Source organism: Oryx dammah, unplaced genomic scaffold (assembly GCF_014754425.2).
Source record: "Oryx dammah isolate SB20612 unplaced genomic scaffold, SCBI_Odam_1.1 HiC_scaffold_24, whole genome shotgun sequence".
Taxonomy (NCBI): domain Eukaryota; kingdom Metazoa; phylum Chordata; class Mammalia; order Artiodactyla; family Bovidae; genus Oryx; species Oryx dammah.
In genome coordinates, this window is record NW_024070208.1 from 26,185,732 (window position 1) to 26,209,337 (window position 23,606).

Here is a 23,606-nt window from a genome sequence, read left to right on the forward strand (position 1 = left end):
GAAATCAATGTAGGATTCCATCATTTCCTCAAATTTTTAAAAATTTATCCTAAACTATCATTCTTAGCACTAACATTTAAAGCACTGATGTTAAAAAAGAACTACAGGGAAAATACTTAGACAAAGCCTATACTTGAAGTTTAGTAATATGAAGGCTATCTATACTGCTTTTTAGTCAAATAGTATTTACAAAATACTTTTTTTCCTCCAGAGATTTTCTTTTTCAGAGAATGAAACACTGGAAAGCAAGGATACTAAATGTTTGAGGGGAAAAATACAAACTACTTCACTTGATCATATCAAACCCAGTAATTCAAACATAAGCCCGTCTTTAAAATCAAAAGAGATGAAGTATACACCATAAGATCATTGTCTGTTAGTCAGAGAAGCAACACAATTAGCTTTTGATGATAACCAAGATGAAAAACAATTTTTTGAAATATAATGATAGTTAAAATCTATGGAGACAAACATATTCTCCTCTGCCTTTATTTTGGGTCTTTTGTCCAAACTAAGGGGGTATATCATGAATCCCTGGGGAATTAAGACTAGCTAAATCACAGATATGTACACCAAATTCTCAGAAGATTAAAAGCATTTGGATATGCACGATTAAATTTTAGTTTAAAAGATGTGGTAAAACGTAATGGATGGTTTTAGAGAAAACCATTCCCTCAATCTAAAAGTTACAGTTACTAATACATTAAAAAAAACACAAAACACAGCTCAGCTAGACTATTTTATAAACCATACATCTATACAGAAATCTATCAGAAGAAACAGAATTGTTGAGGAACTCTGCAACTATAAGTTCTATTATGAGATTATTAAACTGTTCTCTTAGAAAAAAAACCATAGGTATTTATTTTTGCTTCATAGTAGTACAACAGTAGGAAAGTTCTTATAATTTCGTTATCACACTTCCTCTATACATACGGTGTTCCCTCTACAGAATAGTACTAGTGGATGTCTAGCAGTTTCAGTGCTTTACAGTCATAAATATAACTTTGTTAGGGTCACTCAGTGAAATCAAAGACATATACTTCAATCTGCACAGATGATGTCTGGAGGAAATGAAAGAAAAAGAATCAGTGCTTTCCATATATGCAGATGAGGGTATTTATATGATGTTTCATAATACAACCTGATGGAAGATCTAATACTAAAGGAAAAAGGTTTATTTTAGTTAAGTCTAAATGTTTCTAAATTTTGATGTTACAATTTACCTAATAAAAATGATATTACAAACTTCAAAATACTGAAATTTGTCAAAATGCCATCCTAAGTGAAGAGAAACTCCTTATGAAAAATGTAATTGAATGTATGACTCATATATGACATCAGTTGTTTTGGGAAGTTATTCCCAAACTTACAATCTAGAGAAAATATAAAGAATGCTTTGCTAGCATGTTTTCCAAAGAACCAATAAAATATTGGCTAAATCAAGGATAATCCTAGGTGATTTCCACTGAGATTGTGTAATATTATTATGTATGATTTAGTTACAAAGAAATGAGCAACAGAGTTTATAGCTATTTTCAACCAAAGATAAAAATGAAAAATACATCATTGGTAGAGAAGACCCAAGACAGTTCTGTGTCTGAAACTAAAAGCATTTAGGATTTTGCATCTAAAGTCTGTCTTCTTGGATCCTATTTTCAAGGAACTCAATCTGATGCTAAAAGACATGTCATAACTTGAATTTCAGATTTTAGTGCTTCAAAAATATGTTTATATACTTCATAATGTAATTATAGCTACCTTAAGACAGATAACACTTTAAGGCAAATGGTAGCAATATATCACAAATATAATTGAAAAATGCAGTTGTCCAGAAGCACTTGTGGGGATGATATCTCTGAAAAGCTGCTCAAAGCTCCAGAGTTTGAAGTTAAATTTTTGATGTTGTCACTCTCAATCTATTGAATGGCTGACAGACAATCAAACCCGTCTGGCTGGCTGGCAGCTCATTTTGCTGGCAGGTGGCAAACAATTAGACACACCAATTTGTGCCTCCTGATGACATTAAAGCATGAAACTAAGTTGTATGCAGGGCCTAGTGATTTGTGTGAAAGCATTTCAAAAATAATACTCTTTGCCGTGGCAACTCATTTCAGACTGCCACCTCCCATTATGGCTTTGAGCAGTGAAGACGACAGACTTGAGTTACGTGCAGTGCAAGGCCGCTTCTGTTCAATCCGTCATCAGCGCCCCCTGAGACCTCAATCCCCTCCTTTCATCAGTATCACCTCATCATTTACATTTGATAGTATTTGAGCTACTGCATATATTAACTACACTGGAGACCCTTCTCCTAAAAAGAACTGGAATACGCTTTGTGCTCCACGATTTCATTTCTACTTATGCAATTTTGAATAATGATTGCACTCCCATTGCATTTTGCACAAATGCTACTAAGAACAAATGGAAAGTTCTATTTTTTGTAAAGCAATATCCTCAAAAGTGTAATAAATTTTGAGAGGCTAAGAATATTGGCACTCAGGTGACAGCTTTGTTAAGTTTTAATGAAAAAAATTGTCCTAACAATAATTCAAATTAGGAAAGAAATATTTTACCTAATCTTTATTTCATTGGATTCTCTTATATAAATCACAGTATTTCTCTTTTTCTATTGCTTATATGTTAACAAAATTTAGATACAGCACTTTAAATGGAACATAAAACTTATGATCCCAAATTAAACTATTAAAAGTTATTTATAGATAGATTTATACATATATATAATTAAAAATACTTATGTGTTATGCTTATATAAATTCATAAACACACATACAAATATCTCTTAGGAATGCAAACTAAATATGAAATGGCATAGGGAATATCCAAGGAACTATATGAATAAACTTTCAAACTATTAAAAAAGGAAATTATTTCTTATACCCCTGCTTTATTAGTTGTTAAAAAATGTCTGATACTTAACACATTTGATCTTATATGACACATATATGCAAACATTTTATCTTCTTTAACTACTGTAAGTTCACAGAAAACAAAACTGATTCTATCTCTTTATATCTGGCATGATGACTAATGTCATTTATATTTCACAATAGATTTTCAAAAAGTATCTATAGGACAATGGTTAAAATGTTTATAGGCAATTTTTAAGTCCTATTTATGTATAAAAAATATAATGCACCCTAACTGAAAATGCCTTATTGCCACACCTCAACCCCTAAACTCAAAAAGTACTGGCTCTAACTTGGACAAAGCAGTTTGTCTATTTTAGAGAAAATAATATGGAATAGAAACTGCATTCTGACTGTATATTTATTTTGACATTACAGTTTAAGAAATATCTGATTTACTTAATTTTTTCTCTTTAAAACAAAAAATAATTACTTGTCGATTACCTCACATCTATGTATATAGCTATATAAATATATGCACACATATTTATATATATGTATATACATAACATAAACACACACATACATATAAAATGACTTCTCCAATGTACAGTAGTCACTTGACGATAGGTCATAATCAGAATCTGTGTTACCCTATTTCCAACTCAATGTGTCATTCCCCATTTCATACTGAAGCCCCTTTTTTGAAACATATAATTAAAATGTCTGACTGTGAGATCAGACAGTAGGTTGGCCTATCACTTTGATAGTCTTTGTGGTAAGAATCTACAGTAATAAACATGTTTTCAAGATCTGCCTAATATTTTTAAATTAAATCGACACTAATTTTCCTTTTATACACAGAGCACTGTGAATAGTAAGTTCAGTACCTACCTGTCAAAGGAATGAAACTGCATAGGAAGAATAGCTTGCGCTTCTCTCTTCAATGCTGGGTCTGGGTATGGGATAGGCTCAGGGCCACATTCTGCAATTTCAACTGGGGCGGCCACAAGACTTTTCAGTATTTCCTTGACATTGATGCCTTTGGTTTGACTAATGCTAGATATGGATGGTGCAGACTTCAATATTTCACTGGGGTTCTCAGTCAGGCTTTCCTGTGACTTTTTCACTTCATTTGACAAAGTGGATAACAGTTCACTCATAGCATCAGGTCCTGTGCTAGTCTCTAATTCTGCCCCATTCAGGATGTTAGCCACTTGCTCCTCTCCAATTCCTGAATCGGTATGAGGAATGGAACTTTCTAGATGAATATCCTCACCAGGGGTTGGTGTTTCTTTTTCCTTTACAGTGTCCGGGAATGCAGCAGGTGTTTCTATAATGATAGAAATCAGTTTAAACAAAATGCTTCACAAATGAAAACCCATTGTTATTAATAAAATATACTCACAGAAGAGAAAAGAAAACCTGTAAGAAGCAAAAACTCTGCTAAATGGGTGTGCGTAACAACACAACTTGGTTAAAACATATCACCTATATACACCTGTTATTTTATTCAGTAAGCATCAACAGAGCCCTGTTTCTTTTATAATCATTTGGCATGTCAAAGTGATACTTTTATAAACATGGGGAAATAGTTCCTATTATAATTTCTTATAACAGCTTATAAATAATTATATTAAGCTCAGCTTAATATCTTTTATCAGCTACCAATCATGCAAGATAAATTATACTCCTTTAATATTTTCCTTAAAATATGAAGCCATTTTCACATCTTTTTTGGTATTTCAATAACCAGTAATGAAATAACTAATTGAAAATTTTAAACTAAAGGTATTTTTAAAAATTATGTGTAATACATAAAATTCTAAAGAGTTAGTTGCAAAAAGCATGTCAAATGATTAGTTCAAAAGGATCAATGCTTTAATAATAGAATAGTGAGCCTAGAGAATTTAACCAATATGTGCCTTTAAGAACAATTATTTTGGAATATTCATGAAGATTCTCTATGAATAAACATAAATTTCAATATGTGCAAATTGAATCACAAATATATATGTATGAAAACATATATAGTATTACCAATTAAAATAGATTAAAAAAATCTTTTAAAATGTTAAATCCCTATCAAATCTCATTATACAAAGGCCACTATAATAAAATATGACCAAATTCTAAATGATGACCTTGAAAAATTTATCTAATCTAGTATAGTGGAGGAATTTCCTGGTGGTCTAATGGCTAAGATTCCACACTCCCAATCCTGGGGACCTGGGAACAATACTTGGTCAGGGAACTATACAGATCCCACATCCTGCAAAAAAAAAAAAAAAAAAGGATCCTGAGCGCCACAACTAAAGATCCCGCACGACACAAAGACTGAAGAGACCTGGGGTGGCAATTGAGACCCAGAGCCATCAAATAAACAGCTTCCCAGGTGGCTCAGTGTTAAAGAATCTGCCTGCCTATGCAGGAGACATGGGCTCAATCCCAGGATCAGGAAGATCCCCTGGAGGAGGACCGGCAATCCACTCCAGTATTCTTGTCTGGAGAATCCGATGGACAGAGGAGCCTGGCGGGCTATATAGTCCATGGGGTCAGAGAGTTGGACACACCTCAGCATGCACACACAGTCAAATAAATATTTTTTAAAAAGTATCATGGAAATAGTAATAGTATTTAACTTAATAAAGTCATGCTGAAGCAGAAAATAAGATACATATGTAGATTACTTGCAGTTCATGCATAAAATAGATATTTAGTAAATGGCAGCTATTTGTATTACTTTAATAACTAACAGTTATTCTTTATAAAACAAGAAGGGCAAACTAAACTATTTTGATGATCTCTTTGAAATTAACATTTGTAAGTTCTATAAAACTAACCTTAGGTGTTTTGCTGCTGTTATTTGTTTAGAATTTTATTGGACAAAGAACTTAAAAATATACATCTCTTACAAGTCCATGATATACTGTAATTTTCCTCATATTTATGAAATAGCTTTTAGTTTTGCTTGTTTGCTTAGGCAAGGGCTTTAATACAACTTGGTAGAATATGTTAATAGTATTAAAACACTGGATGAACAACATGAAAGACAGGTTGTTCTTAGCTGTTCTCAAGGTTAAAACTTAACTGCATAAAGTATTTTTAAGAAGTCAGAAAATTTCAGTAGTATTTTTGGCAAAGCAGTAGAGAAGGAAAAGGTAAGAGGTAAACATAACAGTTTCACATTTTTAAATAAAACCTTGCGATAGAAGATTAAGACAAAGTAGAAAAACTACATTAGGAATAAGGACAATAAAGAATCAAGATGCTTCTGGAGTATCGAGCTGAAGAAAAAAAAAAGGGGGTATCTCACTAACCAAAAAAGCATGTGAAAAAGAAGCAAGTTGTTCAGGAAGATAATGAATTAAGTTTTGAGTGAATTGAGTCTGCAGAATCTCTGGGACATTTATATCTGGAAGTCAAGAAAACTATAGCCACGTATTTGGGGATTATTCAACCAGAGGTGGTAACTGAAACTTTGAAAACTGTTGAAATTACCTAGGAATATAGAATGAGAAGGTGGTTAAGCCAGTTATTTCCACTCTTACAGAAACTACTGAATTTACTAAATTTATGTTTAATCTATAGACTATACATTCATGTAGAGAAAACAGTTACAGTAAAAAAATCAGGATGGAATTAAATAGCAGTAGTGACATTCCTTGGAGAAGGAAATGGCAACCCACTCCAGTGTTCTTGCCTGGAGAATCCCAGGGACGGGGGAGCCTGGTTGGCTGCCGTCTATGGGGTCGCACAGAGTCGGACACGACTGAAGCAACTTAGCAGCAGCAGCAGCAGTGACATTCCTATACTAGTAAAACAGAGAATGTAAACACAGAAACAACACAGAACTCTTAACAACAAAATATCACAGCGGAATAGCTACTAGCCTGGGCTAAATTTTCTTACAGAGTTCAACTGCCACAAGGCATTCAGTCAAGGATAGAACTTAGTCTAAATTTAGCTCATTTATAGATTTGGTCTACAGGTTTGGTTTCACCCTAAACATGTTTCAGAATCTTATGACGTGTTTCACATTAAGAGCTAGACAAAAAAGTAAACTTTTCAATTCAGGCTAAAATATAAGCATTCTGTTAGCATATAAAATATCTAAGAACATAAAATCTTTGATTTGAGTTCATAGAGTACCATATAAAAAGATTTTTTCTACTATCTATAGAGCTTTTTGCTTTTCTGTTCAATAGACTCTCTCACTAGACAAAATTAATAACTCAGTAGCTTGATACATAGACCTTCAATGTAAATCTTGACTTCCTGATTATAAAACAAAAGTTTATTAAATTTGAATATTAAAATATTTTCAGATGACGCATCAAAATATTATTGTTGTCCAGTCACTCAGTCATGTCCAACTCTTTGCTACCCCATGGAATGCAGCACACCAGGCCTCCCTGTCTATCACCAACTTCTGGAGTTTACCTAGACTGATGTCCATTGAGTCGGTGATGCCATCCAACCATCTCATCCTCTGTCGTCCCCTTCTCCTCCTGCCTTCAATCTTTCCCAGCATCAGGGTCTTTTCCAATGAGTCAGTTCTTGGCATCAGATGGCCGAAGTATTGGAGTTTCAGCTTCAACATCAGTCCTTCTGATGAATATTCAGGATTGATTTCCTTTAGGATGGACTGTTTGGATTTCCCTGCAGTCCAAGGGACTCTCAAGAGTCTCCTCCAACACCACAGTTCAAAAGCATCAATTCTTTGGCGTTCAGCTTTCTTTATAGTCCAACTCTAACAACCACACATGACTACTGGAAAAACCATAGCCTTGACTAGATGGACCTTTGATGGCAAAGTAATGTCTCTGCTTTTTAATGTGCTGTATAAGTTGGTCAAAGCTTTTCTTCCAAGGAGCGAGCAGTCTTTTAATTTCATGGCTGTCATCACCAAATGCAGTGATATTGGAGCCCAAGAAAAGAAAGTTTCTCATTGTTTCCATTGTTTCCCTACCTATTTGCCATGAAGAAATGGGACCAGATTCCATGATCTTAGTTTTTTGAATGTTGAATTTTAAGCCAGGTTTTTCACTCTCCTCTTTCACTTTCATCAAGAGCCTCTTTAGTTCCTTTTCACTTTCTGATATAAGGGTGGTGTCATCTGCATATCTGAGGTTATTGGCATCCCTCCTGGCAATCCTGATTCCACATTGTGCTTCATCCAGCCTGGCATCTGGCATGATGTACTCTGCATATAAGTTAAATAAGTGGGGTGACAGTATACAGCCTTGACGGACTCCTTTCCCAATTTGGAACCAGTCCATTGTTCCATGTCCAGTTCTAACTGTTGCTTCTTGACCTGCATGCAGATTTCTCAGGAGGCAAGTAAGGTGGTCTTGCATTCTCATCTCTTTAAGAATTGTCTATAGTTTGTTGTGATCCTACAGTCAAAGGCTTTAGCATAGTCAATGAAGCAGAAGTAGATGCTTCTCTGATATTCTCTTGCTTTTTCTATTATCCAACAGATGCTGGGGATTTGCTATCTGGTTTCTCTGCCTTTTCTAAATCCAGCTTGAATATCTGGAAGTTCTCGGGTCATGTACTGTTGAAGCCTAGCTTGGAGAATTTTGAGCATTACTTTGCCAGCATGTGAAATGAGTGCAATTGTGCAGTATTTGAACATTTCTTGGCACTGCCCTTCATTGGGACTGGAATGAAATTGACGTTTTGCAGTCCTGTGGTCACTGCTGAGTTTTCCAAATTTGCTGGTATATTGAGTGCAGCACTTTCACAGCATCATCTTTAAGGATTTGATATAGCTCACTGGAGTTCCATCACCTGTACTAGTGCTGTTCGTAGTTATGCTTCCTATGGCCCACTTGACTTTGCATTCCAGGATGTCTGGCTCTAGGTGAGTGATCACATCATCGTGGTTATCTGGGCCAAGACTTTTTTGTACAGTTCTTCTGTGTACTCTTGCCAGCTCTTCTTAATATCTTCTGCTTCTGTTAGGTCCATACCATATCAAAATATTTACACAATGATAAAAATCTTAATTTTATTTTTACTGTAAATGATAAAAGAATTATTTCAAAAAGATGCAGCAATTTAGATATTTCATAAGAATTCTATTCAAATACATAAGTTTTGTAAAGCATACTTTGTGATGATATTCATGTAGAAATGAAAATAAACAATAGTGAAAACTTTTATAATAATAACTGCAAATAGAAAACAGGTCAGGCATGCATGCTAAGTCACTTCAATCGTGTCTGACTCTTTGTGACCTCATGGACTAAAGCCAGCCAGGCCCTTCTGTCCATGGGATTCTGGAGTGGGCTGCATTCCCTTCTCAGGGGATCTTCCTGATTCAGGGACTGAACCCGTGTTTCTCTACTCTCCTGCATTAACAAGCTGGTTCTTTATCACTAGTGACACCCACAGGTCAGTATTCAGAAAACCTACCTTAATTTCCTGTTATTCATTAACCTTTTACAGAACATGCTCTCAGAAGATAGCATAAACTTCAGCTTAAAATCCACGTTTCCAAAATGATTCTTTCCACACTATGATACTTTGAGAATTTAACCCAAGTGATTTCAATAGAAGCCACACTTGAGCAGCACACAAAGTATAAATGATTGCACCTGTGCAAGTTGTATTACTGACAGGAGACTTGTAATTTTTCAGTAGTTCTCAACAGTTTCTATAGCAATAGGCCATGTCAGTACACAAAGGAGAAGCATTCCCAGCCTAAGTGATCTTAACCTTGTCAGAAACAAGCAGTTATGTGCCAGATGCTTCCTTTTCTTACTGTCTTTCATTGATTTCCATTGAACCTAATGAGTTCATCTAATGCATTTTGGAAAATGTGGGGTTAAGTTCAGCAAATGACATACTTTCTACATGGTGACCTCATTTGTCACATTCCTTCCTCCAAAAAAATTTCTTGTTTTACAGTGATTTATGAAGTGTTTCAATATTTCTTACTTTTTCAATTACTCAAGTTGCTATTTTCCAAGCAACCTTAAAAGTAATAACATGAAACGAACATACAGCTTCTTGCTAGTACAGCACTAAAAATTACATTATTTGATTTTCATATAGCACTATGAAGTAAACTATTCACATTCGAGTAATTTAAATAGAACTAAAAATCTGTATGTAACTAACTTGGATCTTTTACTATATTAAATGCAAATTAGGTAAACTACTTCCATTTTGTAATTGTAAGGGATTTGATCTAAGTCATACGTAAACGGTCCAGTGGTTTTCCCTACTTTCTTCAATTTAAGTCTGAATTTGGCAATAAGGAGTTCATGATCTGAGCCACAGTCAGCTCCTGGTCTTGTTTTTGTTGACTGTATAGAGCTGCTCCATCTTTGACTCCAAAGAATATAATCAATCTGATTTCAGTATTGACCACCTGGTGATGTCCATGTGTAGAGTCTTCTCTTGTGTTGTTGGATGAGGGTGTTTGCTATGACCAGTGTACTCTCTTGACAAAACTGTTACCCTTGCCCTGCTTCATTTTGTACTCCAAGGACAAATTTGCTTGTCATTCCAGGTATCTCTTGACTTTCTACTTTTGCATTCCAGTCCCCTATAATGAAAAGGACATCTTTTTTTGGTTGTTAGTTCTAGAAAGTCTTTTGGGTCTTGATAGAACTGTTCAACTTCAGCTTCTTTCAGCATGACTGGCTGGGGCATAGACTTGGACTAGTGTGATACTGAATGGTTTGCCTTGGAAACAGAGACCATTCTGTTGTTTTCGAGCTTGCACCCAAGAACTGCATGTCGGACTCTTCTGTTGACTGCGAGGGCTACTCCACTGTTTCTAAGGGATTCTTGCCCACAGTAGTAGATAAAATAGTCACCTGGGTTAAATTCGCCCATTCCAGTCTATTGTAGTTCACTGATTCCTTTACTTCCATCACCAGTCACATCCACAACTGGGTGTTGTTTTTGCTTTGTCTCTGTCTCTTCATTCTTTCTGGAGTTACTTCTCCACTCTTATCCAGGAGCATATTGGGCACCTACCGAGCTGGGGAGCTCATCTTTCAGTGTCATATCTTTTTGCCATTCATATGGTTCATGGGATTCTCAAGACAAGAATACCGAAGTGGTTTGTCATTCCCTTCTTCAGTGGACCACATTTTGCTAGAACTCTCCTCCATGATGCGTCTGTCTTGAGTGTGGCTGTACAGGGCATGGTTCATAATTTCATCAAGCTAGACAAGGCTGTGGTCCATGTGAACAGTTTGATTAGTTTTCTGTGATTGTGGTTTTCAATCTGTCTGTCCTCTGAGGGATACGGATAAGAGGCTTAAGAAGTTTCCTGATGGGAGAGACTGACTCAGGGGAAACTGGGTCTTGTTCTGATGGGCGGGGCCATGCTCAGTAAATCTTTTATCCAATTTTCTGTTGATGGGCTGGACTATGTTCCCTCCCTGTTGTCTGACCTGAGACCAAACTGTGGTGGAGGCAATGAAGATAATGACAGCCTCCTTCAAAAGGTCCCATGCACACACTGCCACCCTCCATGCCCCCGACCCTGCAGCACCCACCGCCAACCCACGCCTCCCCAAGGGACTCCTGGACACTCACAGGCAAGTCTGGGTCAGCCTCTTGTGGGCTCACTGCTCCTAAAACAAATCCCTTATGATTATACAGTAGAAATGACAAATAGATTCACGGGATTAGATCTGATAGACAGAGTACCTGAAGAACTATGGAAGGAGATTCATGGCATTGTACAGGAGGCAGGGATCAAGACCATCCCCAAAGGAAAAAAAATGCAAAAAGGCAAAATGGCTGTCTGAGGAGGCCTTACAAACAGCTGAGAAAATAAGAGACTCTAAATGCAAAGGGGAAAAGGAAAGATACACCAATTTAAATGCAGAGCTCCAAAGAATAGCAAGGAGACATAAGAAAGCCTTCCTCAGCGATCAATGCAAAGAAATAGAGGAAAACAATAGAATGGGAAGACCAGAGATCTCTTCAAGAAAATGAGAGCCACCAAGGGAACATTTCATGCAAAGATGGGCTCAATAAAGGACAGAAATGGTATGGACCTAACAGAAGCAGAAGATATTAAGAAGAGGTGGTAAGAATACACAGAAGAACTCAACAAAAGATCTTCATGATCCAGATAATCATGATCGTGTGATCATTCACCTAGAGCCAGACATCCTGGAATGCAAAGTCGTCGGCCTTAGGAAGCATAACTACGAACAACATTAGTGCAGGTGAGGGAATTCCAGTTGAGCTATATCAAATCCTTAAAGATGATGCTGTGAAAGTGCTCCAATCAATATGCCAGCAAATTTGGAAAAATCAGCAGGGGCCACAGAACTGAAAAAGGTCAATTTTCATTCCATTTACAAAGAAAGGCAATGCCAAAGAATGTTCAAACTATCGAACAACTGCACTCATCTCACACACCAGCAAAGTAATGCTCAAAATTCTCCAAGCCAGGCTCCAACAGTATATGAACGGTGAACTTCCAGATGTTCAAGCTGGATTTAGAAAAGGCAGAGCAACCTGAGATCAAATTGCCAACATCTGTTGGATCATTGCAAAGCAAGAGAGTTCCAAAAACACATCTACTTCTGGTTTATTGACTATGCCAAGCCTTTGACTGTGTGGACCACAACAAACTATGGAAAATATTTCAAGAGATGGGAATACCCGACCACCTGACTTGCCTCCTGAGAAATCTGTATGCAGGTCAAGCAGCAACAGTTAGAACAGGATGTGGAACAAAAGACTGGTTCCAAATCAGGAAAGGAGTATGTCAAAGCTGTACATTGTCACCCTGCTCATTTAACTTATATGCAGAGTACATCAAGTGAAATTCTGGCCTTATAAAGCACAAGCTGGAATCAAGATTGCTGGGAGAAATATCAATAGCTTCAGATACACAGATGACACCACCCTTATGACAGAAAGCAAAGAAGAACTAGAGCCTCTTGGTGAAAGTGAAAGAGAGTGAAAAAGTTGGCTTAAAACTCAACATTTTGAAAACTATTATCATGACATCTGGTCCCATCAATTCTTGGAAAATAGATGGGAAACAATGGAAACAGTAAGAGACTTTTTTTGAGGGGGCTCCAAAATCACTGCAGATGGTGACTAAAGCCATGAAATTAGAAGACACTTGCTCCTTGGAAGAAAAGCCATGACAAATCTGAACAGCATATTAAAAAGCAGAGACATTACTCTGTCAGCAAAGGTCCGACTAGTCAAAGCTATGGTTTTTCCAGTAGTCATATATGGATGTGAAAGTTTGACTATAAAGAAGGCTGAGCACCAAAGAACTGACGCTTTTGAACTACGGTGTTGGAGAAGACTTGAGAGTCCCTTAGATTGCAAGGAGATCCAACCAGTCTAACCTAAAGGAAATCAGTACTGAATATTCATTCGAAGGACTGATGCTGAAACTCCAATACTTTGGCCACCTGATGCAAAGAACTGACTCACTGGAAAAGACCCTGATGCTGGGAAAGACTGAAGGCAGGAGAAGGGGATGAGAAGGATGAGATGGTCGGATGGCATCATCGACTCAATGGACATGAGTTTGTGTAAACTCCGGGAGTTGGTGATGGACAGGGAAGCCTGGCGTACTGCATTTCATGGGGTCGCAAAGAGTGGGACACGACTGAGCTGAACTGAACTGAGGTAAACTGCATAAAAATTAACCAGAATGCCAAAGAGAAAAGAAAATACAGAGCCCAACCACTCTGAGTTATTCTCTTTTAATCTTCAGTTTCCCTAGCTTTGGCCCCTTTATATGCAGATCAGTATCTTCCAAATAGCCAGGTGCTATCTTTGAGAACATCACATACCCTAATGTGCCACATCCAATCTGTTACCATATCCTGTCAAATTTTACTTCCAAAATATGTCTCTTATTTACCTTCCTGTTTAATCTCTACTGCCACCACCCTAATTCTAAGCCACAGCATTTCTTACCTAGAAAGCAACAGCCTCCAATTGGTTTTGTCAGTTTCCTTCCCTGCTCTTCTAATCTATTCCCTCACTGTATTCAGAATACTTTGTAAAACTATATGATACTTGTAATAGGCAGAACAATGCTCCCTCCCTTCCAATGATATCCACATTCTACTCTCCACAACCTGTGAATATTACCTTACATTCAATATGAGGGCTTTGAAGAGACCATCCTGGATTACCCAGGTGGACTCAATCAAACTCCAAAGCAGAAAGTCTTTCCTGGCTGTGCTCAGAGGAAGATGTGCCTCCAGAACAGTCTGAAAGATGCCCTGTTCTTGGTTTCAAAGATGGAGGGAGAAGGAAGAAGGCCATAAACCAAAGAATATGAGTAGCCTTGGGAAGCTGGAAAAGACAAAGAAAATGGATTTCCTTGAGAGCCTCCAGAAAGGAATGTAGTCTTGAGGACATCGTGATTTTAGTCCAGTTAGAAGTCCATGTTAGACTTCTTATATACAGTAATGTAAAATAATAAATTTGTGTTGTTTCAGGTCAGTCTGTGGTAATTTGTTATGGCAGCAACAGAAAACTAGTGCAACAATCCTCTGCTTAGTTTAAAAACCACAATCTTGCAAGCCCTACATGTTTTAGTTCCTGCCTATCTATATAAATTCATGGAATGCTTCTCTTTCCCTTCATTCTTGTGTTCCATTCACATATATTCCCAAATTATGCCAAGGAATTTCTCAGAAAACGCAGCCACATATTCATCCTTCATTTCAAAGCTTAATATTGCTTTCATGAGGCTTTTTTCGAACCTTAAATTTAGTCAGTTCAGTTGCTCAGTCGTGACCCTATGGACTGCAGCACGCCAGGCTTCCCTGTCCATCACCAACTCCCAGAGCTTGCTCAAACTCATGTCCATCGAGTCAGTGATGCCATCCAACCATCTCATCCTCTGTCACCCTCTTCTCCTCCCGCCTTCAATCTTTCCCAGCATCAGGGTCTTTTCCACTGAATCAGTTCTTCATATCATGTGGCCAGAGGATTGGAGCTTCAGCTTCAGCATCAGTCTTTCCAATGAATATTCAGGATTGATTTCCTTCAGGATGGACTGGTTGCATCTCCTTGCAGTCCAAGGGATTCTCAACAGTCTTCTCCTACACCACAGTTCAAAAGCATCAATTCTTAAGAGCTCAGCTTTCTTTATCGTCCAACTCTCAAATCCATACATGACTACTGGAAAAACCATAGCTTTGACTAGATGGACCCTTGTTAGCAAAGTGATGTCTCTGCTTTTTAATATGCTGTCTAGGTTGGTCATAGCTTTTCTTCTAAGTAGCAAGCATCTTTTAATTCATGGCTGCAGTCTCCATCTGCAGTGATTTTGGAATAGAAATATAGGCAGCCTCTAAAAGCTAGGAAAGAGAAGGAAACATTCTCCCTTAAAGCATTCCAAAGGAATACCATTTTGAAAACACCTTGGTTTTAGTTCAGTAAGACCCAGTTATTAATGAGGTTATTAATGTTTTTTTTGGCAATCTTGATTCCAGCTTGCACTTCATCCAGCCAAGCATATCTTATGATGTATACTCTGCATATAACAGCCTTGATGTACTCTTCCCGATTTGGAACCAGTCTGTTGTTCCATGTCCAGTTCTAACTGTTGCTTCTTGACCTGCATACAGATTTCTCAGGAGGCAGGTAAGATGGCTTGGTATTCCCATCTCTTGAAGAATTTTCCACAGTTTGTTATAATCCACACAAAGGCTAAAGTCAAAGGCTTTAGCATAGTCGATGAAGCAGAAGTAGATGTTTCTTCGGAACTCTCTTGCTTTTCCTATAATCCAATGGATGTTGGTAATTTGATCTCTGGTTCCTCTGCCTTTTCTGAGTCCAGCTCGAACATCTGGAAGATTTCAGTTCAGGTACTGTTGAAGCCTCACTTGGAGAATTTTGAGCATTACTTTGCTAGTGTGTGAGATGCATGCAGATGTGCAGTAGTTTGAACATTCTTTGGCATTTCCCTTCTTCGGGACTGGAATGAAAAATGACCTTTTCCAGTGTTGTGGCTACTGCTGAGTTTTCCAAATTGGCTGCCATATTGAGTGCAGCACTTTCACAGCATCATCTTTTAGATTTGAAATAGCTCAGCTGGAATTCCATCACCTCCATTAGCTTTGTTCGTAGTGATGCTTCCTAAGGCCCACTTGATTTTGCACTCCAGGATATCTGGCTCTAAGTGAGTGATCACACCATCATGGTTGTCTGGGACATTAAGACCTTTTTTTTGTATAGTTCTTCTGTGTATTCTTGCCACCTCTTTTTAATATTTCTGCTTCTCTTAGGACCATAGTGTTTCTGCCCTTTATTGTGCACATTTTTACATGAAATGTTCCCTTGATATCTCTAATTATCTTGAAGAGATATCTAGTCTTTCCCATTCTATTGTTTTCCTCTATTTCTAAACTAAATTCGGTTTCTTCTTTTGTACGGTCTCATGAAAGAGTTAGTCACTCAGTCGTGTCTGACTGTTTGTGGCCCCATGGACTGTAGAAGTTCAGGCTCCTATATCCATGGAATTCCTCAGGCAAGAATACTGGAGTGGGTAGCCATTACCTTCTCAAGGGGATCCTCCCAACCCAGGGATTGAACCCAGGTCTCCTGCATTGCAGGCAGATTTTTTAACATCTGATGTACCAAGGCTCATAATACTGTGAGATTTTATTTTTTAGAATACAACATAGCTTGCAATTATATTATTTAATTGTGTGGTTTCTAAAAGTCTATTTCTTTCACTAGAATGGTACTTTCATAAAGATAAGAACTTAGTGCCCATTATTATGTATCTCCAATACCTAGTATGTAACAGGAAACAATTTATTTATTCAGCAAATATATACTGAATAAATCTTAAAGTAAACTGAAAGAAAGATTAAATTAGAAGACGAAAGAAAAAAAGAGGTGGCAGGCTTTTGTTGGCTTCCTTTACTAATACCGAAAGCAGACATTTATTTTAAAGAGTAGAGGTTTTAGAAAAATATTTGCTAGGAGTAACTGAAAATTACATGATTTTCACCTCTAAGTAATATAAAATATATAGTGTATCCGACATCAACATGTTATTAGAACTTGAATGTAACGATTTATTTAAAAATATTAGTTTTATTTCTAGGTTTAATTAAATAAAAACTGAGTGGTACAACTATTTGTATATAAACTGTTGGCATATCCTTCATTGTTTCCTTTGTATACAATTCTAAGAGTAAAATTAGTAGGTTAAGGATTATGAATATTTTTATGCTATATAAAATGCAGATTTACATTCTTACCCTTCAAAATTTTACCCAATTTGAAAATTATTGTATAGTTTTGCTTCAACATAAATGTATTGATTATTAGTAGACTTTTTACTTTTTTTGAATCTTTTGTTTTATGTAGGAGTATAGCTGATTAACAATGCTATAATGATTATTAGTAGATTTACATAAATCTTCCTTATTTGTACTTACATTGCCTTTCTGTTAACTGTTCAGTTTTCTTTTTTTATATTTTTTCATCACTATGATACATTGTTTTAATTATCTGCAAGAGCTCTTTATTTACTAAGGCTTTTATTTATTAACTTTTATCAATAAATATAAATTTTTTCCTGTTTGCATTTTTTCTTTTAATTTTGTTAATAATTTTAATTTTGTTTAGAGATGCAGAGAGAGAAAACTTTTTAGCCATATTTTTATACCTTCATATTTTGACATTATGATTTAAAACATATTTTCTTATTTAAAATATTAATTTTAATTTTCTTGAATGATGTTCAGTTTCCTTTTTAGCTTTAAATTTTAATACACGCAGAATTCATTTAACATGATATACGAAATAAGGATATAAATTAATTTTTTTTCAATTAGCTACCTCATTTGCTAATCTTACCACTTGCCAAATACTCCTCCTTAAATTTGGTTAGAAAAGTTATACTTATCATATATGAGATACTCATACAAATTCCAGCCTGTTTATCAACTGTTTATGCCATACGTCTATTCTTATACAAGGAGCACAATACCCTAATTATTAAAAATACTTCTTTTCTCTGAAAATAAATCATTAGAGGAAAAGTATACAATGTATTTATGTTTAAGTTCACTTAAATATTAATGTTGTTTCAAACCTAATGTGAAATAATTACCATAAAACTTCAATCACAACTAGGATATGTCACCAATAAAAATTTATTTTCTGTTTTTAGTGTTTATTAATTAAATATATTTTATGTCTACCATCAGTATTCAACTTTAAAAAAAAAGTGTTTAGCATTCTCACTGGCTTACTCATTTACTTAACAAATATTTACTGTATTAACTTCCAAGTGTCATGCTAGGATTAGGGATTACTTTCTTCAAGCACACATTCTAATAGACAATTAAACAAATAAATAAACTGTATAAATTCAAGAAAGGAAATAAAGAGATGCTATGATAGAAAATAAGGTTACTGTGGGTGGAAGCTACTTTGCTATGTTAGCAGGGAAAGCTTCTGTGAGGAGGCGATGACCTTTAACTAGACGCCTGAAGAATGAGTACTCTCCAGTCATATGAAATATAGGGAAGAGAGCCCAAACTTAGAACAAACAAAGATCACGAGGCAAGAAAGTCCTGGCATAATTAAAGAACCAAGTTAGTTTGATTGTGGCATAGTGAGCAAATGCAAGAAACACATGAAATGAAGTTAGGAAGATTGTGATATTTTATTCTAAATGTTATGAGAAATGTTTTATGTTAAAAAGAGACATAACCTCATTTATATTTTAAAATGAACTTCAGCAAAACTATAAAAAAAAAAAAGAACAAAGATTAACAAGACAAGAGGTGAGAAAATCACTTAAGAGATGATTGTAGTAATCCAGGAAAGTCAGAACCAGAGTACTCTTGCCACAATTAAGATATTTTACCTTTGTTCACAAAACTATAGGAATTAGAAATTTTTAGAAAGAAAAATCATTATATTGGCTCTATTAGAAAATACATATTATATGAATATAATATATTAAATATAAATATTTCATTACATTATTATTTTATATACTAGTGTTACTTAAAATTTTGTCATCAGTAACAGACTAGAGACAAGTCCAATGAAGAAGCTATACAATACTCAAAGAAGGGCTAAGGCTTTGAACTGAAGAACTATCAAAGATGAAGAAGAGAGAGGCCAAAGAGCTAGTTGAGAATTTTCTAAAGGGCTTAATCGTGAGGGAAAAAAAGGGAGTGAAATGTGAAGGAGCTGAAGGATAGTCCAGATTAGTCTTCTCAAAACAGAAAATAGAGCACAATAGCTTGTATTATTTGACTCCATAGACATAAATTTAATTTTCAATAAATATAATCAGAATGAAGGTAACACTGGCAAAAAATACAAAAATTACCCATGTTGTTCACTGAGAGTGTGTGCATAGGTGAACAGTTATAATCAAGCATAAATATATTTCAATTAAAGATTCCATTTTCATAAATGTTTTAATTATGAATATTCTTTTAATGAAAAATATAAGACATTCTATCAAATACATAAAATGATGGAGATAACTTTTCAAGATGAGTAAAATTAAGATCACTCAAAGATTGAGATACTTTACTGGTAATAACTATCAAATATAAAATAATATTATTAAAATAATTATTACTAAACTATGGAAAATGTTGTAGAAACTACATACTACCAAAATTGTAACTTTTATTTTTGTCCTTTAATCTATTCTGATACATGCTGCAATCTCTTCTGCTTGAAAGTACTGAGTTCATTTAACAAATATTATATGTCTGACAAAGAAGCCAGTCCTATTATATATTTACAACTGGAATGAAACTATTTTCTTATTTTGCAAAAATACTATGAATTGAGTTTGCATTTCCAACATCATCAACAGAACTTTTCTTCTTAATAACCACTGTATGACAGCATACAGTAATAGTCATTTATGATCACCTTCCATATTATCACATAATAAAGAGAAGAGGAAATTCACCAAATCAGCCTTAAAGTAATTCAAAATTTTAAAACACCCTTAAGACCTTTGTGTAGTTCAGCTAAAATTGTTTCATAGCAAACCTTTCTAGATACAGAAAGCAGTGCACAGATATTCTGATGCAGGCTTCTGAATCTGGTTAACTACTCCAGAGTATATTCCAGTCACTGCAGTTAAACTTTTAGAACAGACTCCTATACAAAACAAACTCCAGACAATCCAATCTAATCTAGTCTAATCCTTCTTAGTTTATACAACTCAAGAGTTAGATACTTTTTGTAAGTACTAAAAGCTGAAAAGAATTTTTTTCCTTTATATTATCATTGTATTCAAATTTGCAGATTTATTTTTAAAAAATCAGTGCATTCAAATTATAATAAACAATTGGTGCTTTATTTGTTCTATGAGTTGGTCTTCCATATCATTAGCTGATGGATGAAGACACTGGTGATCGTCTGGAGCTCAGGTACCTTCTCTAAAATTACTCCTGTTATTGGCAGAATTCAGTTTGTTGATGTTTGTAGGCTTAAGTCCCCCATTTTCTTGCTGACTGTTACCCAGGAGGTACTCTCAGCTTCTACAAGGCAATCTCAGGTCTTTGCTGCATGGTCACTTCCATCTCAGCAACAAAGAACTTTCTTTATGTCATATTCCTTTCACACCAAGGTGCTCTCACATCCTGTTCTAAACAAGCCAGAGAAAACTCTTCACCTTTACAGGGTTCGTGTGATTAGGTTACTTGAGTCATCTGCATGCTAACATATACTATATAAACTAGTCACAAGAATAAAATCCATCATATTCCCTGTCCCAGGAATTATGCAGAGTGTGTACACAGGAAAATCCTGGGTCGGGGGTACTGGGCAGAGTTTGGCTCACCTTTGTTCTTCACAGAATAATCTCATGTTAATCTTAACCAGAGACATCATTCTGGCTGTTTTATTTTTCATTTCTGAAACTTTCAATTGGTTCTTTAAAAACGCTTTCATTTTTCTCTGTATTATGTTAATTTTTCCTTTAGATTGAAAAACATCTTGGACATACGTACAATAGCTGTTTGAATGCCCTGATCTGACAACCCTGCAATATGTATGTATCCCTTCTGAATTTGCTTCTGTTGATTGATTTTTTTGTTTCCAGCTTATGCATCACATTTTTTTTTCTTTGCACACCTAACAATTTTTATTGAATGCTTAATGCTGAATAATAGCATTGTTTGAAGAATTTTTTGAATTTCTTTGAAAAGAGTTGGAATTTTGTTCCGACAGAAAGTTAAATAATTATAGATCACTACGATGCTTTTCAGGCTTGTTTAAAATCTTTTTGCTTGTCATTCTACAGTAGCCTTCATTTTAGAGCTAATTCAGTCCCACTAACAAGGCAGGGCTTTACTGTGATCACTTCTGCGTGCCACCACCATGCATCTTATTATCCATATAATTAGGCAGCCTTAATTTGAAGATGATACTTAAAGAAATACAAGGGAATACAAATATAAAAACTATATTTTGCTCTCAATATAGAGAGCCAGGTACAAATATTTAGCCAGGTACAAATACAACGTATTATTCCTCCATGAAACCTGAGCCGTATGCTGAGGTGTTTATAAACAACTACATTAATGAATGTTATTGTATAACAATTGATGAAATTTAAGAATATCCAAACAGGTCAGGAGATGAGGTCAATATTACCTTTGTAAAATGAGTGGGCAAAGCTCTGCTCAGGAATTAACTTGGCAAGGAATCCATGGTTCAAACTTGGATGAGGGATAGATGGTATGACCACAACTGTGGAGAAAATCATGGAATCAAATTTGAGCCAGCATGTAACAACCTGCAACATGGTCCACTGAAGATCCAAGACAATTCTATATCACTGCAACATGCAAACAGTACTAGCAATAAAGACCGTGTTTCTGGAGGAAGGAAAGAAGTTATGTATTAAGGGAAAGGAAATAACACACTTGTTAAGTAGAGTCATTTTAGCAACAAACACAGAGACATACAAACACACAAGAAAATCAGAACTGGAAGGTTTCACTAAAATATTGCTTGCTTTATACATACATGACTGAATGCATTAAAAATGAAGAGACAGTTGATTAACATATAGAGTCTCTGTGTTTTAAATGGTTGAAACACAGAAACTGGAATGTTAGGATAACATTTAATTTGTTGAGTAAAAAGTTAAAAGTAAGATTTTACTATAAAGAAATACCACGTTTATATATTCAAAATAAATATAGCATGCAACAATAAAGAATTAAGAATTAAACATAATCTGTATTTCCACACAGAAACAAAAAGTAAATGAGATATGATATGACTATGGAAAACAGAATGCAGAGATTTGACCACCAATTTCTACTCGTTTTTTAAAATATTCAATTAATGTATATATCATATGCATTTATTTAGGAAGGATAATTTCCATTACAAACTAATCTAGTGGTACATGAAATAATCATTGGACTGCTAAGGCAACACTGCAAACAATAGAGAAACAACCTTGAGGTAAACACCTGGCAGAAAACGCAATAGACAAAAGGCATCCTGTGATATTAAAATACTAGTTGCCAAAAAATGTGTTTATTATTTCTAAGAAGAGTAAACAAAGCTGATAATACATGAACTCCTACAACATAAGCATGTTCTATAGATGAGAAAGACAACATGACCCAAAACGGTTCACTGCTGTCTAGAAATTTCTGACTTTAGTTGATGCAACTTTGGTATAAAATTCAGAATGTATGTTTGTTTATTATAAATCTCTGGCTGAATACTTAGATACTGAAATAACTACACATATGGAAAGAAAGAAAGGCAGACAGAAAGAAAGAAAGAAAGATGCTACTGAATTTGGCTACAAAGATTTATAGTTTGGCTTACTGTTGGTTTTGAAGTACTCTATAAGGACCTCCTACTATCATATGTTTTAAAGGTTAAAAATAATACATTTAAAATTTATGGGTTATTTGTATATCAAGTAGTGGCATAAATTTTTTATGCTAATAAACAGAAAAACTAAACCCAAAACCCTGATAAAATGAGAATATAGCAAATATTCTACATTTTTGTGTAATTAAACAAGATTAAATTGGCATTTATATACTGCCTACTTATAAATACTTGAGATGATTATGAATACAACCAGTTTAAATCTAGATGTAAAAATTAAATAAAAAGGAGATAAGTGATGATGAAATTCAAATAATTAGACAAATATTAAGTACCTGTACTTGTTGGTGAATTTATTTCTTGTCTGATGTTTCTACCTGGTTGGCTTCCAGTTCTTGCAGTCTCTCGCTGGGGTTCTAAAATGTCACGATACTTGGAAACCATCAGAACCGAAATGAAGTAAACAACAGCTAGAGCTAAGAACTGTGCCTGCTTGCTATCATCCTGCATAAAATGAAAAGGTAGTTTTGACACTCAAAAAATTTTAAGTATAAGTTCTCAGAGTATAAGAAACTATTCCTGTTTTATTTTCTTTATGGAGGAAAACATATGACATTTAACTTTTGCTAAAACTTGCTAAGCATATACTTAGTATTATCTAAGTATATATTAAAAAAAAAAAAACTCCAGAAAAATATCATCTGATTTATAGGTTGAAATATAACTTAAAAAAATGAGAATGTTAAAATTTTGCTGAATATGCCACAAAGTTTATTATTTGTCCTCTTCACTAGTATCTATTACTTCTATAACATCAGAGAATGCATATTTATAAGATATGCAGATAGGACAAGCTTGAAAAGAATAATTTAATGTCTGGCTAAAAAAGTCAAGAGTTGC

At 35.1% G+C, this 23,606-nt stretch overlaps 1 protein-coding gene across 8 annotated transcripts in view; it reads right to left on the reverse strand.

Moving 5' to 3' along the window:
- The window catches only part of NBEA (neurobeachin), a 672,618-nt gene that overhangs the window by 424,329 nt on the left and 224,683 nt on the right, over positions 1–23,606 (reverse strand). For 7 of the 8 annotated variants that reach the window (XM_040267082.1, XM_040267084.1, XM_040267081.1 and 4 more), the window contains 3 exons: positions 23,042–23,210; positions 21,501–21,596; positions 3,765–4,203 (listed from right to left, as the gene is read on the reverse strand). In XM_040267082.1, coding sequence (XP_040123016.1) covers positions 3,765–4,203; positions 21,501–21,596; positions 23,042–23,210 — 704 coding nt within the window. The remainder of the gene's footprint in view (positions 1–3,764; positions 4,204–21,500; positions 21,597–23,041; positions 23,211–23,606) is intronic. The other variant, XM_040267085.1, reaches the window with a different exon arrangement.